A 17,200-nucleotide genomic window follows, 5' to 3' on the forward strand; every position below is an offset into this window, starting at 1 on the left:
GTTTCGCTCTTGTTGTCCAGGCTGGAGTGCAATGGTGCGATCTCGGCTCACTGCAACTTCTGCCTCCTGGGTTCAAGCGATTCTCCTGCCTCAGCCTCCCAAGTATTTTTGGTAGACAGGGTTTCACCATGTTGGTCAGGCTGGTCTTGAACTCCTGACCTCAGATGATCCGCCCACCTCGGCCTCCCAAAGTGCTGAGATGGAAGGCATAAGCCACCGTGCCCGGCCGGAACTGCGTTTTTAAGGATGAACTGCGAAACAGAGAGGGAGGTAGGGAATAGGACTGTCCAGAGGAAGGAACTACGTGTGCAAAGGTTGGAGACTGGGGAATGCTCCGGGGCATGGCCTGGCTGGAGGAGGCGTGGTCTGGCTGGAGGAGGTATGGTCTGGCTGGAGGGGGTGTTGTCTGGCTGGAGGAGGCGTGGCCTTGACTGGTGGGCATGGCCAGGCTGAAAGAAGAATGGTCTGGCTGGAGGAGGTGTGGCCTTGCTGGAGGGGATGTGGCCTGGTTGGAGGGGACATAGTCTAATTGGGAGAGTGTGGCCTGCGGGAGGGGCATGACCTGGCTGGAGGCGGCATGGCCTGGCTGGAGAGAGCATGGCTTGGCTGAAAGAGGAATGGTCTAGCTGGAGGAGGTGTGGCCTGGTTAGAGGGGATGTAGCCTAGCTGGGGCCGTGGCCTGGAGGGAGCATGGCCTGTCTGGAGGAGGTGTGGTCTGGCTAGAGGAGGAGTGGCCTTGCTGGAGGGAATGGGCCTGGTTGGAGGGGCCAAGGCCTAGCTGGGAGGGTGTGGCCTGGTGGGATGGGGTGTGGCCTCACTGTGATACTGGCCTGGCTGGCAGGTGTGATAGTGAGAGACCAGGGCAGACAGGGGCACTAAGCTTAGCCATGCCAAGGACTTTTTCCTCAGGCCAGTGGGGGCTGTTCCGTGTTTCTAGCAGAGGGTGAGGTGACCAAAGTCTGACCAGTAGAGGAAGGTCCTTAGTGACCTCCAGAAGCCCCATGGGGGAAGAGGGAGACCAGAAAGAATTTGTGTCCTGAGACAGACCTCTTGAGTGGAGTGGGAAGACCCTGTGCATAGTAGCATGGAAAGATGCCTGATGTACTTGTGTTAGGCTCAGCCTGGCTGTTTTCTGTCTTCTGTCACATTGGGGAAACTGAGTTCACTGTGGACTTCCTCATTCCTGTGGTCCCCTGTGAGCACTCACGGCCAATCTAACTGGCCTGTCCCCAACCTCATCCCCACAGCAACTGACCCCAGTGACCTCCCTGGAGTTTTCTTCCCCTAACGGGGTCCAGGAGTCTTGGCTGGGATCAAAGTTCTCTGGATGGATTTTTCTTTTTTTCTGAGATGGAGTTTCGCTCTTGTTGCCCAGGCTAGAGTGCAATGGCGTGATCTCAGCTCACTGCAACCTCCGCCTCTCAGATTCAAGCGATTCTCCTGCCTCAGCCTCCCGAGTAGCTGGGATTACAGGCGCCCGCCACCACACCCAGAGCTAATTTTTGTATTTTTAGTAGAGATGGGGTTTCACTGTGTTGGCCAGGCTGGTCTCGAACTCCTAACCTCAGGTGATCTGCCTACCTCAGACTCCCTAAGTGCTGGGATTATAGGCATGAGCCACCAGGCCCAGCCTTCTGGGTAGATTTTTAGGATCTCCTCCAACTGGGCCCTGGTTGCGGTGGCCTACTGGGTACACCCACCCTGCGCACGCCCTCTGCCTGCAGACCACCCTCTGAGACCTCTCACAGAGGGAGCTGGGCCTCTGGGGACAGGACCATCCATGTGCCTTGCCTCCCACTGGCGTCTTGTGGCCCAAGTAGACTCCGGCTGCCTCTTTACATTTCCCTGCAATAACCAACTCCTGCCCTATCTGCAAATCCCCTCTCAGGGCCCAGGCCTTGGGAATCCAGCCTCATTTGGAAGGTGGGTCCTGAATTCTGGGAGCAGAGCCATCAACAGGAGCAATGCTGACCAAAGGCAGATGGCAGGTGGATTTGGCAACTATCGTCCTGCAGTGAGTGGGCAGAGCCCGGAAGTAAGAGGCCGAGGAGAAGGTTACTAGTGGCAAGAGTGAAGAGTCCTGGAGGCTGAGGCCTCTGGAGCTGATCCAGTGTAAACCCCTTTTATAGATGGGAAAACTGAGGTGTGGACAGAGAGAGGGCGTCTCAAGCCACACAGCGAGTTCCTGGCCGACTTAGAACCAGGTCTCTATAGTTCTCTTTACAATGAACCCACCACACAATCAACTCTCTCTCTCTCTCTTTTGAGACAGCATCTCAAAAGGACACTGCATCTCCAGCCCAGGCTGGAGTGCAGTGGCGCAGTCACAATTCACTGCAGCCTCCACCTCCCAGGCTCAAGCAATCCTCCCACCTCAGCCTCCTGAGTAGCTAGGATTACAGGCAGACGCCACCACATCCAGCCAATCTTTAAATTTTTTCTAGAGATGGGATCCTGCCATGTTGCCCAGACTGGTCTCGAACTCCTAGGCCCAAGCTATCCTCCCACCTTGACCTCCTAAAGTGCTGGGATGACACACATGAGCCATCCCACCTGGCCTGCTCTCTCTCCATGTCTCTGTCTGTCTCTTTCTCTCTTTTGTTCTCTTTTCTTTTTCTTTTTTTCTCTTTTTGAGATGGAGTCTTGCTCTGTCACCAGGCTGGAGTGCAATGGCGCAATCTCGGCTCACTGCAACCTCCGCCTCCCAGGTTCAAGCGATTCTCCTGCCTCAGCCTCCCGAGTAGCTGAAATTACAGGCGCCCACCACCACGTCCAGCTGATTTTCTTTTTGTATTTTTATTTTTATTTTATTTTATTTTTTTGAGACGGAGTCTCGCTCTGTCGCCCAGGCTGGAGTGCAGTGGCCGGATCGCAGCTCACTGCAAGCTCCGCCTCCCAGGTTTACGCCATTCTCCTGCCTCAGCCTCCCGAGTAGCTGGGACTACAGGCGCCCACCACCTCTCCCGGCTAGTTTTTTGTATTTTTAGTAGAGACGGGGTTTCACCGTGTTGGCCAGGCTGGTCTTGATCTCTTAACCTCGTGATCCGCCTGCCTCAGCTTCCTAAAGTGCCGGGATTACAGACGTCAGCCACTGCGTCCAGCCTGTCTCTTTCACACACGTGTGCTTGTGCATCCACAAACACACAATGGTTTGCCTGGTACGTTGACACTTCCAACATACACCTATTGGCAAAGGTTTTCCCTGCGTGGGTCCTAGACACTGGGAAAGGCACTGTGGCCCCAGGTGCTCCAGGGCCAGTGTGTTCTCGAAGGGGCAGGACACGTGGGACTCTTCATAATCCCAGCAGGTTAGAGACCACATAGTAGGGTGGTTCGGGCAGGGCCTCCTCCAATCAGAGCCAGGAGGGGACAGGATCCGCACCCCCCTCAGCATTTCCATGTTTCCAGCACTCCAGTGAATAATCAGAGAAAGTTAAACAAACATGCTTTAATTGCCTGTCAATGACAGATGCCAAGGCAATGAAAATCCCATCCTGTTCTGGAGCGCGGGCCGGGGGATGGGGGTGGTGTGGCGAGTCAGAGCTGGCTGGGCCTCCTGGGCCTCACCACAGCTGGGGAGCTGGACCCACCCCACAACCCTCATGTCCACCGTTGGCCAAGCTGCTCCTCACCTGCCAAGCAGGGTGGCCAGTGCCAGAGAAAACTGGGCCCAGGCCCAACACAATTTCCAGAAATAGGTATTTGCGAGAGCCGGGCCTCTCCCTCCGTCCACTGACCTTCCCCACTGCAGGGGGAGGGACCTGCAGGTCCTAATTGTTGCCTCAGGCCCTGGAAACGCTCTGCTCAAGGCCCCTAAAAGCCTCCAGATTGTGCAGTTTGCCCAGAGTTCCTGGACAGACCAGGGCTGTCATTTGTAACTTCCCCACGTCCACCTCCTCCTCCTCTTCCCTCAGGCCCCAAGGGTGGAGTGGTGTCTTCCTGTGTGGCTGGAGAGGTGCTTTTCCCTCACCTTCCCTTCCATCCCCTCCCCTCCCCTCCCCTCCTCTCCCCTCTTCTCCCTTCCCCTCCCCTCTCTGACAGGGTCTCGCTCTGTTGCCCAGACTGTAGTGCAGTGGTGCCAACATGGCTCACTGCAGCTTCAACCTTCTGGACTCAGGTGATCCTCCTGCCTCAGCCTCCTAAGTAGCTGGGACTACAGGGACATGCCACAATCTCTGCTAATTTTTGTTTTTTTTGTAGAGAAGGGGTTTCACCATGTTGCCCAGGCTGGTCTCAGCCTCCTGGACTCAAGTGATCCTCCCGCCTCAGCCTCCCAAGTAGCTGAGACTACAGGCACGCACCACCATGCCTGGCTAATTTTTGTATTTTTTTTGTACAGACAGGGTCTCACTATGTTAACCAGGCAGATCTCAAACTCCTGGGCTCAAGCCATCCATCCATCTCAACCTCCCAAAGTACGAGGATTCCAGGCATGAGCCACCACACCCATCCTTCTTTTCTTTTTAAAATATGTTATTTTGTTTTAAGACTAAGTGCTGTGGCTCATGCCTGTCATCTCAGCTGTTTGGGAGGCCGAGCTGGGTGGATCACTTGAGGTCAGGAGTTTGAGACCAGCCTGGTCAACATGGTGAAACCCTGTCTCTATTAAAAATACAAAAATTAGCCAGGCATGGTGGCACATGACTGTAGTCCCAGCTACTTGGGAGGCTGAGGCAGGAGAATCGCTTGAACCCAGGTGGCAACGGTTTCAATGAGACAAGATTACACCACTGCACTCCAGCCCAGACAATAGAGCAAGATTCTGTCTCAAAAGAAAATTATGTTAGATTCAGGGGATCACATGTGCTTGTTTGTTACATGCATAATAGTAGGGATTGGACTTCTAGTGTACCCATCACCCAAATGTTTTTTGTTTTTTGTTTTTGAGACGGAGTTTTGCTCTGTTGGCCATGCTGGAGTGCAATGGCTCGATCTTGGCTCACTGCAACCTCTGCCTCCCGGATTCAAGCGATCCTCATGCCTCAGCCTCCCGAGTAGTTGGGATTTTAGGCATCTGCCACCACGCCTGGCTAATGTTTGTATTTTTAGTAGAGATGGGATTTCACCGTGTTGGTCAGGCTGATCTTGAACTCCTGACTTCAGGTGATCCTCTCACCTCGACCTCCCAAAGTGCTGAGATTACAGGCATGAGCCACCGTGCCCGGCCTCATTACTCAAATGTTGAACACTGTACTAGATAGATAATTTTTTAATCCTCATACCCCATCTGTATGTCCATGTATACCCCTTGTTTGGCTCCTACTTATAAGTGAGAACATGCAATATTTGATCTTCTGCTTCTGAGTTTGTTCACTCAGAATGACAACATCCAGCTGCGTCCATGTTGCTGCAAAGGACGTGATTTCATTCTTTTTCATGGCTGTGTAATATTCCACGGAGTATATGTACCTTATTTTCTTTATCCAATCCACCACTGATGGACACTTAGGTTCCATCTTGCTTTTTCCAAGTGATCCTGGTCAACCCACAGGACACAGCTACTAGAGAGGGGTCATGGATCTCTTCTTTCAAGTAAACAACTCCTGAAGGCAGGTATTTGGGTCTGTGCAGCCCTGCCCCTCTCCCCATCAGTATTAGACTGTTGACACAGTATCATCCAGTCACAGGAACATCCGCAGAGCCTTCGGGTGGATGAGAGATGATTAGCGGTAGAGGAGAGGAGGTGGACAGATGAGGAGCAGGGTGAATGTATAGGTGGGTAGAGGGGGGTGTTTAGGGCTGGGGTAGCATGAGGTGTAGGATGGGTAGCTGGGTGGGTGGGTAGATAGGTGAACAAATGGAACCCTGTTCATTTTGATCTCTGCCTTTCCCATTAAGGACTTCTTTTAGCAGTGCAGGAATCAATCATTGGTTGTGTAAGTTTAAGAGGAAGGCACTAGATTGGGCGAGGTGGCTCTCACCTGTAATCGCAGCATTTGGGAGGCTGAGGTGGGCGGATCCCTTGAGGTCAGAAGTTCGAGACCAGCCTGGCCAACATGGTAAAACCCCATCTCTACTAAAAATACAAAACTAGCCGGGTGTGGTGGTGCATGCCTGTCGTCCCAGCTACCCAAGAGGCTGAGGCAGAAGAATCACTTGAACCTGGGAGGTGGAGGTTGCAGTGAGCAAGTTTGCGTCACTGTACTCCAGCATGGGTGACAGAGTGAGACTCTGTTTAAAAAAAAAAAAAAAAAAAAATCAGGCACTGAAAGCACCCTGGACGCCAGGGCCTTGTTGACTGGGGACTTCACAGAGGCTGGTCTTTTAGGGACTCTGCCATTTCATCAGGGATGTCCCCAAATGTCAGTGTCAGTGGGTCTTTCCTCTTTGGTGGGTCCCTGTTTCCAGGGAGGACTCCCTCCCCTGCCCCATCTGGGGCTTCTTGAGCCCCAAGAGAGCCAGTGGCTCCCAGTTTCCATCCCTGCCTTGGGTTTGCAAGGCTAGCTGGCGCACCTGGCTGCATGCAGCTTGCAAAATAGTATTTGCATTGTTCATCTGCCAGGAGGTCCCTCCGCCTTTCCCTTTGCTTTGTGGATTTTATACCTTTTTTATTTCTTTTTTTTTTTGTTTTGTTTTGTTTTTTTGTTTTGTTTTGTTTTGAGACGGAATCTCGCTGTGTCGCCCAGACTGGAGTGCAGTGGCACGGTCTCGGCTCACTGCAAGCTCTGCCTCTCGGGTTCACGCCATTCTCCTGCCTCAGCCTCCCGATTAGCTGGGACTACAGGCGCCCGCCACCACGCCCGGCTAATTTTTTGTATTTTTTAGTAAAGACGAGGTTTCACCGTGTTAGTCAGGATGGTCTTGATCTCCTGACCTTGTGTATCTGCCTGTCTCGGCCTCCCAAAGTGCTGGGATTACAGGCATGAGCCACCGCGCCCGGCCTACCTTTTTATTTCTTTATCAGCCCTTTCCTGAGAGAAAACAGAAGGGAACCTGTGTTCAATCCACCATATTTAACCAGAAAGCCACATCCCTGTATCGTGTGTCTTTGGTGAAGTCCTGCCTGGTCCCAGAGTCAGAAAACTGTATATATTCTTCTAGTTATTTGAATGTTCAGTGTTTATACCTCAGTCTTTAATCTGTTTTATGCATCAGAGGTACTGACAAGGTTTTATGGAGGAGAAAGAGTTCTGTTCCTTAACAAATGCTTATAAATCACTGACTTGGGCCAGCCAGGGGTAGAAAGAAAGGAAGCAGGGAGAGGGGCCCTCTGCTAGGCCACATGTCGCTGGGGAGCAGAGAGTAGTGTGTTGCCCCCTCTTGACCCGAGACTGAGCACCCTGAGGGTACAGCCTCGACCACCTATTACCAGGGTCCTAAGACTCCCCCCGACCCCCCGTGGTTTCTCCCCAAACATCTGTTGCAGAGGAATCGCCGTTTTTTTTTTAAGGACGGGGAACATTTCAAGGTGGTTTGCATTCGGAAACAAAGACAGGGATATCTCCAAGAACAAGGGGGAGGCTGACAGTGTTGGGGGGCCGTAGACCGTGCGCATGGGCTGCAGCTCTCACCACTCCCAAGCAGCACCATGGTCAGCCGCAGCGCGCCGAGTGGGAGCTATTCAGTTACCCAAATACCTCTTAGGCGTCTGTTTAACAGGGATGGGGATCGTGCAGGGTCAGGCTTTGAACTGAGCTGAGGAAAGAGAGAGTTTAGGCATCCTCTGACGTCTAGAGCAATAAAAGCTCTTTAGAACAGCTTTGAACCGTCTATTTCATCATTAAAGAGCTCCAGGTCTCGGGCCTCCGGTGAGACAGACATTAAAAGATAATTACAGCCCAGAGAGATGTGTGCTTGGGCGGGGTCAGCATCAGTAGGCTCCTAATTGGCCTTCCGGGCTCCAGTCCCTCCCACTTCCACCCACTGCACGCTCTGCTGCCAGAGCGAGCATCTACAAATGCAAATCTGACCTTGAATTTCACCCGCCTAAGATCCTCCAGTGACCTACGGACACTGCCACAGCCCTTCCCAGGCCCCTGGTGTTAGAGCTCCTTGACCTTTCCAGCCTTGGCGGCCCCCAAATGTGTTCCAAGTTGGCCAACCTGCTCTGTTCTCACTCTCCTCTCGCCTCGGAAAATGTACTCTTTCAGAATGCATTTCTTTTTCTTTTAGAATGCATTTGCTCTTGTCTCTGCTGAACCTGGCCAGCTATTGTGCATTCCTCAGGTCTCATCTTTGATGCCACTACCTCCAGGACGTCCTCCTTGATTGCCCCCCCCCGACTGGACTGGCTTTGGCATCCCTTTCCCAGTCTGTGTCTATTAGCCCAACTCTGGTTCCCAAAGTCAGGGGCCCACCTCACTATCTGTTCATCAATTGTCAGATATTTTTTTGAGTCCCTGCTTTGTGCCAGGCACTGAGATTCATGGGTGAACAAAATAGAAAAAGACTCCTGCCTTCATGGTGCTCGCCAGCTCATGGCATCACCTTGTCTGAATAAACAGACAGTACAGTGTACTGTGCGTGCTCAGAAGGGAGGCTCAGTGGTCCAGCAGGCTGCATGGAGGAGGGGTCTCTGAGGGTAAGGCTTTGAAGGATGAATAGGAGTTTTCCAGGCAAAATGGCTGGAGATGTTTCTGCTTGCCCGCCTGCCCAGAGGCTATCCTGGTGACTGGGCTGCTCTCTTCCCAGGGTCTACACTCTGCTTTCATATTAGTTCCTCTTCTCTTTCAGAATGCATGAACTGCACCCGGCTCAGTGACATGAGTGAGCGACTGACCACACTGGAGGCCAAGGTCAGTTGGGCTGGGGAGTCTGGGCCTGGGGAGCTGCCTGGGGACCTGGGGCGGTGGGGGGAGGCGTCGGGCAATCACTGGGTGTGGCTGTGGAATTCCCAGCCCCAGGTTTCCCAGCAGGCTTGGACAGCCGGTCCCAGGTACTGCGTACTGTTCAGGCCTTGGTGGCTCTGCGTGGCCTTCTTGGGCTGGGAGGTCCCAGGCAGCAGGCTGGTTGTGGGCAGGGCAGAATGGTGCTGAGCTCCCGGGACCTGGCGGCTGGGAGATTGGACACCCAGAAGACAGTGGAAAGAGGAGGGAGTCTCTGTCCCTCCAGGGCCACTCTTCCCACCTCCAGAATGGGGCTGGGCACAGAGGAACCGAGGGGAAAAGACTCCGTGGAGGAGGAACTGCTGGGAAGTGACCAGCTTTCAGCCCAGTCTATAGGAAGAGGACTCCCTCAGTGGAGTCAGCCCAGAGGCTGAGGAATCCATAAAGGCCAAGTAATTTACCTGGCAGTGACCCCAGGCAGCACTGGGCAGGGAGAGAGGCAGGGAAGGGTGTGCCCAGTACAGGTGTGTTCATGGGCAGGTGACCTGTGGGAGCACCTGGGGCTCCATCTCACATTCCCTCTGGGAGGCGGTGGTTTTGAGCACACTTCAGGGCCCGCGCACCTTAGGGCGATGAAGCCACACATCTCTCCTGCCCCTCACTGGGTTAACACTTCCCCGAGGGTACTTCCTGTCTCAGTCAGCTTGTGCAAGCTCCTGTGGCTGGAGAAAGCCCTTGGCAGAGTTGCAGGTGGCCACAGGCAGAAGCCAAGGCCAGGTGGGGCTGAGAGGTGCGCATGGGGCGTCAACAGTGTCTGCCCCGATGGGGACAAGCCCCGTTCTCACCCAGAGGGCTTGGTAAGCAGGCTCTGGTGTTTAGCCACAGGGGCTCGGCCTCGGGGAGGACAGGTCTGGAGGGATGAGGCAGCCTCCAAATACCTACAAAGCCTCTTGGGACAGCAGGATCTGCTACATTTCCTGGCCCCCCAGGGGAGAGCCAGCACCAGGAGGCTGGAATCAGCTGAGCCAGAGGCAGAGCTCTCTCCGGAGCAGAACTGTGGCGACCGGAGCACGTGGCATTGCCCAGAGAGTGTGTGTGAGCAGGGCCACGTGGCAGGGAGGCTGGGTGAAGACCAGGGACCTGAGAGTGTGGGGCTGGAGCCCCAGGCAGCAAGAGCCCCTAGAAGACAGCAGGGCCAGGGTCAGCCGTGCCTCCACCCAGAAGAGCACACACACACACACACACACACACACGCATACCCACATCATACATGTGCACACACATGCACACACATAGACACCCGTGCGCACACATCAGTGTGCATGTGGAGACACACACACATATATACGCATACAGACACACACATTTGCACATGTGCACACAGACCCACGCATACACACAAAAACAGGGACACACATATGTAATACCCATGGTCACACGCACAGATACTCAGGCATACGCGCACACACAGCATGCATGCACATAGGCACACATACATATACACACACATGCACACACATGACACAGATGTGCACTCATTAACACACACAGCCCTTGACAACTCCACATTACCTTCGGCCCTGACTTCTGCCCTGGGGGTTGCAGGTGAGCATGGCTTGGAGTCAGACATGTGTGGGACCGCCCTCCGCCAGCTGGGTGACTCTCTCAGAGCACCCCCGGCCCCTCATCTGTAGAATGGATCAAAGCGTCAGCCCGGCAGGGCTGTTGAGAGTCTGCAGGGAGATGGCAGTGGGAACTGGCTTTGGAAATGGTCTAGTGCTGACCAGGAGTCAGGGATTAGTGCTGTCACCTACGGCAGCCACGTTACTATTCCCGCCTTACAGACACAGACACAGGTGTGCGGGAGACATCTGTGCAAAGCAATGACGGGGGGCCCCGAGGCATGCATTCGCGGCCTCCCTTGTCCTCCAGCCCTTCCATAGGTGGGCAGGGTCTCCCAGCGGCCCAAGCCTGGGATGAGAGAGACCCATCTGCTCTCCTTGGAGTCTTAACTCTTAGGGGACAGGAGTGGAGGGTTCCAGGGAGCAACTGTTTCCACATGGGCTGAGCTGGGCCGGGACCTCTGGAATGGGTGCAGGGGAGAATGCTGAGGGGTGAGCTTCTGGCATCTGAGATTTTAGAAAAGGCGGGGTCCCCGAGCCATGTCCAACCTGGTGGACATTTTCCTAGTCCCGGAAGCCTCTGTGTGATTTGGCGCAGCGCAGCGGCCCTGGCCTCAGCCCAGTATTGTGGGTGTTAAAAGTCGCAGCTCTAGGGGAGGGTGGGCATTTGACCAGCTGTCCCCCACCCACCTGGCCCACGCCCTCCCATCATGAGCAATTCCTCCCTGTGGCCTTCCCGGCCCTGACACCCTCTCCACCGAGGGCCCCAGCTCCATGGCCTCCAGCAGCAGGCCCCGGGCAGGGCTTGCCCTGTGACACTGAGTGAGAGGGCTGTGTCTTCTCTGTGCGCCTCGAGGGCTGGAGGGAGGGACAGCAGTGCATGACAGGAGCCCAGGCCAGGATTCCCACCCTTCCTTCACTCCACCCTGGCCAGCCCTTCCCTCTGGATCTCAGTCGGATGGCCTGGAAAATGGAAATTGGAGTTGCTTCATTTTGAGGCTGGTCCAGAGTGGGGAAGCACAGGCAGCTCTCGAGTGGGGAGATGGGGGAGACAGCTTGGGCCTGGGGTGTGCAGAAACGGAGGAACTTTGCAGCCCTACTCCTTTTGACAGTTGTCTGCATTTCTAGGTAGGGGCTGGGAGACTCCTCTCTTAGCTCCTGCATCTTGTCTGGAGCACTTTCTGGCTGCCCACCTGCCCACTCCATGCCCACCTGTGTTGAGAGGGCCTCTTGGAGGTTTTTTGTGTTTTGTTTTGTTTTTTTTTTCAGACAAGGTCTCGCACTATCACCCAGGCTGGGGTGCAGTGGCGTGATCTCAGCTCACTACAACCTCCGCCTCCTGGGCCAGGTTTAAGTGATTCTCCCACCTCAGCCTCCTGAGTAGTGGGGATTACAGGTGTGCCCCACCACATCCAGCTAATTTTTGTGTTTTTAGTAGAGATGGGATTTCACTATGTTGGCCAGGCTGGTCTCAAACTCCTGACCTCAAGCCATCTGCCCGCCTCGGCCTCCCAGTGTCGGGATTACAGGCGTGAACCACTGTGCCCAGCCCCATAGGGAGCTTTGATGGCCCAGATCAGAGGGCCCCGAGAGGCAGCGGCCTGGAAAGGGGAAGGGAACACCAGCTGGGCTAGTTGCCAAGACAGCCCAGTGGCACTAGAGGCCATGCCACGGTCAGGTGAGTCTGCAGGAGCCAGGACACAGAGCTGTGTTTTCAGCTCAGATCAGAGACTAGGGGTCAGCCAGGGCAGAGGCTGGGATCCCAGCAGGGTGAAGCAGAGCCAGGACAGGAGCCAGGCAGGCAGATCCCAGACAGGGAAGCAGAAATCAGATGGCTTGCATAAAACAGCAGCAACCCAGAGCCTGGACACTTCGGCTTCTGCTCCCTTAGACAAGAAGTCTGCTTTGGTATGTCAGGAAGGAGGCAAATGAGAGAAACCTGGCCAATGGTAGCTTATTCCATAAGGACATTTATTGTTTATTCGACAAGAAGTCCAGGAGTAGAGGTGGTCTCAGGATTGGTTTGGTGTCCAAGGAAGCCAGGCTGTTCACTGACTTCTTAGTGAGTTGGCTTTTGTCTGCATTGGTTGATGCCTCATGATTACAAAGTGGCTGCTGCAGCTCCAGGCATCACATCCTCACCTTGTATGTAAACACAGGAAGTGGAGGGTGAGGTGAAGCTCCCAAACAGACTCCTTATGTTTCATGAGCCTGTGCTGGGTGAAGTGACCACCTCCTAGTTGCAAGGGAGCTGGGAAACTGAGTGCCTGGCCAAGCAGAAAGGGATTGTCCTGATTCCTTTCCTGGGCCACATGCACAGAGGCACAAGAGGGAGTTCTGGAGCAAGGGAAGAAGGGGCAGCGGGGGCCAGGCAACCCGCAGAGTCCACTCCATTTGCTCTCCCACTGGTGCAGACCTAGGAGCTGGTCCAGGATTTCTGCCACCCTCTGTTCCTGGGACGGGCTGGTGGGCAGAAGGCCAGCAGGGCACCGGGGAAGATTCCAGCCTGCCCTCCCCTCTCCTGCCCTGGGCTTTACTCTCTGACTTCATGGACCGCAAACAGTACTCGAGAGTCACGGAAGCCTCAGAGTCCCAGCAGTCTCTGGTGTGGAGAGGGCAGTGCCCCGGCCAGTCTGCCAGGCCGCAATGACATCGTCAGGGCCACTGCCCCTAAAGGCCGTGGCCTGGATTTTTTGGGCTGGGTCCCCACGCCCACGGCTGCCCGCCTGGGTGAGCTCATGCCTGGGCAGTAATAGGATCAATTTCTCCAGGTCAGCCACAGCCAGGCCAGGAGGGCTGAGACATCGGCCAGGGCAGATTCCAACCAGGGTCCCTCTGTCCAGGTCTGCAGGCTCTGTGGGCAGGGGTGTCCCGGTGGGAGGTGCCTCATGAAGGAGTGAGCAAGGCCTTTTGTACTGGCTGGCAGGTCACTTCAGGGGAAGCCAGAGCTTTGCCCAGAATGGGGAACGCTAGGGGATGCCTGCAGGAGCCCAAGGCGGGACCCCTCCCCAAATCTCTCCAGGCTCCACCCTGCTCCCTTCTCTTCCGCCCTAGCCTCCTGCCACCAGCCCCGCCTCCTCTCATGGTCCCGTACCTCCACCTCCCAGTCCTTGGGACCGCCCCCTGTTAACTATGGCTATCTGAGGTCCCCCCAGGATACTGCAACCCACCCCACCCCACCCCAACTTACCACTTTCACTCCCAAGCCTGCCCCTCTCCCATGCCCTTGTTCAACTGGGGGCATTTCTGCTATTCCCAGCAGCCAGGCCTGAAACGGGAGACACGCTCCAGCCTACACCCCACCTCCTGCCCCCAGCCCCGGGAGCACCAGAGCCTGACGCTCCCCTGCGCTGGTCATCCCAGGCCCTTTCCATCACGTGACCTGACAGCCACAGTCTCCTTGCTCCTCCCCAGAGCCCCTAACCTTGGCTGTGGCCCGTCAGCTTCTCCAGGGATGCCAGTGGCTAAGACAGGAATTGGAACCCTTTCCTCCTTCCGGAGATTCAGGAGACTGGGGTCCATCCTTCACTGCTGTTTGATCTGAGCCAGCCGCCCCAGCTCTCTGTGACTCCACGAAGTTCAGCCAGGGTCGAGGCAGAGCTGTTGGGAGGATAAACTGTGGTTTGGTGGATGAGGTACGGCTTGGGACCCCGGCCTTACCGCCCATTTGCTGGGTGATTCCGGGCAAGTCACTTGCAGTCTCTGAGCCTCTGTTTCCATCTCATTTGTGGTATCTCCACAGTGACCCTCCCAGTTTCATGGACCCTCCTAATGACCAGAAAGGGGAGTGGCTGAAAGAATTGGCCCTGGGGGTCAAGGGGCCCTGGGCCAGGCATCCAAGCCATCAGAGGGCTGAGTCCCATAGTAGGGTGGAGGGAGAGCCTGTTCTGCAGCCCACAGCAGGGCCTGAGCCCAGGGGGCCCAGCCAGAACCCTGGTGCAGGGTCAGAGCCCTGAGCAGCCGCTGAGTGCACCCTGGAGGTGCACCTGCTGGGGAGAAGCCCAGAGCAGGCCACTTTGTCCCCAGGGATCCCAGGACTGTCCCCCAGGCCCAGGAGCACTGCAGAACTGGTGAGGGGGCTACTCAGGGAGACCATCTGCCTGTGCACCATGGACCCTCAGCTCAGCCCAGCGGGTCCCTCACGTCCCTTGGCCCCAGGGCCCACCCAGGTTCCCAGCAGGGATCTCCGCCCACCCTGAGCCTATTTCTGGCACACAGCGCCTCCTGCCGGCCTCTTTGGGGGCAGCAGGGACTCACGGGGCTTCTGAGTCCTGTCTCTCAGGTCTTTAAAGGAAGGAGCAAGTCTCCTGGTTCCAGGCTCTGGGTCTCAGCCACCTTTGACTCCTGCCTCCCTCAAGCGGAGAGAGATGGGGCCGCACTGCAGGCTGGTCTCAAGCAATCGTGGCCACTCTTATTTTTCTGGAAAACCTTCTAAAGGTCATGTGCCACAAGGGGCGTATTAATACCCACCCTTCCTCTCTCCTCCCTCCCTTTCTTCCCTTCCTTTTCTCTTTCTGTGTGTGTGTGTTTTTTCTCTCTCTTTTTTTGTAGATGGGGTCTTGATGTGTTGCCCAGGCTAGAGCGCAGTGGCACAATCATAACTCACTATAGCCTTGAACTCCTGGGCTCAACCTCCTGAGTAACTGGGACTGCAGGCGTGTGCCACCTCGCCCAGCTAATTTTTTTTATTTTTTGCAAAGATGGCGGTTTCACTGTGTTGTCCAGGCTGTTCTCAAACTCCTGGCCTCTAGTGATCCTCCAGCCTCAGCCTCTCAAAGTGCTGGGATTACAGGCATGAGCCACCGCTCCTGGCTAGCACAGGGACTTTGACAGTGTCCGAAAGGCACTGCTTGACCCTGAGGGTCCAGGAAGACTTTCCTAATGTGAGAAGGAGGAGAGGACTGGGATGGAGGGAACCCCGGCCACGGGTGAGGTGCTCCCACTAAGAAGCGTGACAGGGCACACGCAGCGTGGACAGCTGCAGGTCTCATGGGGTGCACACACGTGTCCCTGCCCTGGCCTGACTGGGACCTGATTCTCTGTCTCCTTTGGCCCAGGTCCTCCTGCTAGAAGCAGCAGAACGGCCCTCGAGCCCCGACAACGACCTGCCGGCTCCCCAGATCACCCCTCCCCCCTGGAACGAGGACTTCTTCCCCGACGCCATCCCTCTGGCTCACCCGGGGCCACGACAGAGAAGGCCCACGGGCCCAGCCGGTGAGTGAGGGCTGCAGAGACGACAGGCTGGGGCAGCTGAAGGGGCCTCAGGCACGGCATCCCAGGGTCTCCCTAGAGAGGCCACACACTAGGTTCTCTGGATCAGACATGCCACCTGGCATTTTGAAAAATTAAGCTAACAGTTGAAAACTGGGGGATTTCACCTAAAAGCCAGGATTTCTAGTTTATCTTAAAAAGCAGACGATCTGGCCAGGCGCAGTGGCTCTGTAAGGCTGAATCCAGGAGTTGAAGGCTGGGGTCTACCATGAGTGGTCAGGATCTGCACTGTGCCAATTATTAAATATTCATAGCAGATATGAAAATATTTCAAATGCAGATATATATATATTTTTTTTTTTGAAATGGAGTCTCTCTCTATCACCCAGGCTGGAGTGCAGTGTCATGATCTCGGCTCACTGCAACCTCTGCCTCCTGGGCTCAAGTGATTCTCCTGCCTCAGCCTCCCGAATAGCTGGGATTACAGGCACGCACCACCAAGCCCGGCTAATTTTTGCATTTTTAGTAGAGATGGGGTTTTCCATGTTGGCCAGGCTGGTCTCGAACTCCTGACCTCAAATGATCTGCCCGCCTTGGCCTCCCAAAGTGCTGGGATTACAGATGTGAGCCAGCGCACCCAGCCTAATTTCTGTATTTTTTAGTAGAGACAGGGTTTCACCATGTTGGCCAGCTGGCCTTGAACTCCTGACCTTAAGTGTTCCACCCGCCTTGGCCTCCAAAGTGCTGGGATTACAGATGTGAGCTAGCACACCCAGCTTACAGATATCATTCTTAATCTTCACACAAAGCTTGGAAGCCTTGAGGTTACAGGGGAGACACCTGAGACTCAGAGAAGTTAAGTGACACCTCTGGGGTCACCCAGCAAGCCAGGGGCATTTTGCCTCCATGATTCTCTGCCCTTAGAGCCCTTTGTAGTGGGCGCTCTCCTCTCCCCTCTGTTCTATGTGTCTATTCTGATGCCGGGTTGGGGAGCAGGGGCAGAGCAGGGAGGAGAGATGCATGACAGAGGTGGCCTCCAGTGGCCAGTCCCAAGGCTGGGGAAGGGGACTGAAGGCACTCTTTGAAAGGGACTGAAGGCTGTGGGAGGAGGGCCGAGCTCAGGTCTGCTATGGGAAGGGGAACCTCTCTCATTCTGGTCCCCTGGCCCACCCCTGGAGCTGCTATCCCTAAAGTCTCACACCCAGAGCGTTATCCCATGCCCACATTCTTCAAATCTTTCTTCGGGGATGGAGGATGAGGGGGCTTCCCATCCCACCGGGGACCCAGGCCCCTCAAAAGGGGATGGCTGGCGAGACCTTCTCAACCAGGGAAATGCAGTTTCAAGAATGGCCACGAGGTGGCGCACACACCCTACACATGGTGACATCTGCAGCCAACCTGGATCCCAGAGAGCAGGTGGGGCTCTTCCGAGGCCAGCAGCCCTCAGCCAGGCCCTGCCCACCATACCACAGTCCCATGCACTGGAGTGCAAAGGGCCCTAAGACTCCGCGCAGGTCCCTTCATCAGATCAGGAAATTTTTTTTTTTTTTTTTTTTGAGACGGAGTCTCGCTCTGTCACCCAGGCTGGAGTGCTGTGGCCGC

The 17,200-nt window shown here is 55.3% G+C and overlaps 1 protein-coding gene across 2 annotated transcripts in view; it reads left to right on the plus strand.

The window, feature by feature from the left end:
- The window catches only part of COL26A1 (collagen type XXVI alpha 1 chain), a 200,749-nt gene that overhangs the window by 167,031 nt on the left and 16,518 nt on the right, over window positions 1–17,200 (plus strand). For both annotated transcript variants that reach the window (XM_023194491.1, XM_023194490.2), the window contains exons 4-5: window positions 8,674–8,735; window positions 15,445–15,601. In XM_023194491.1, coding sequence (XP_023050259.1) covers window positions 8,674–8,735; window positions 15,445–15,601 — 219 coding nt within the window. The remainder of the gene's footprint in view (window positions 1–8,673; window positions 8,736–15,444; window positions 15,602–17,200) is intronic.

The sequence above is a fragment of the Piliocolobus tephrosceles genome, chromosome 8 (assembly GCF_002776525.5).
Source record: "Piliocolobus tephrosceles isolate RC106 chromosome 8, ASM277652v3, whole genome shotgun sequence".
Classification (NCBI taxonomy): Eukaryota; Metazoa; Chordata; class Mammalia; order Primates; family Cercopithecidae; genus Piliocolobus; species Piliocolobus tephrosceles.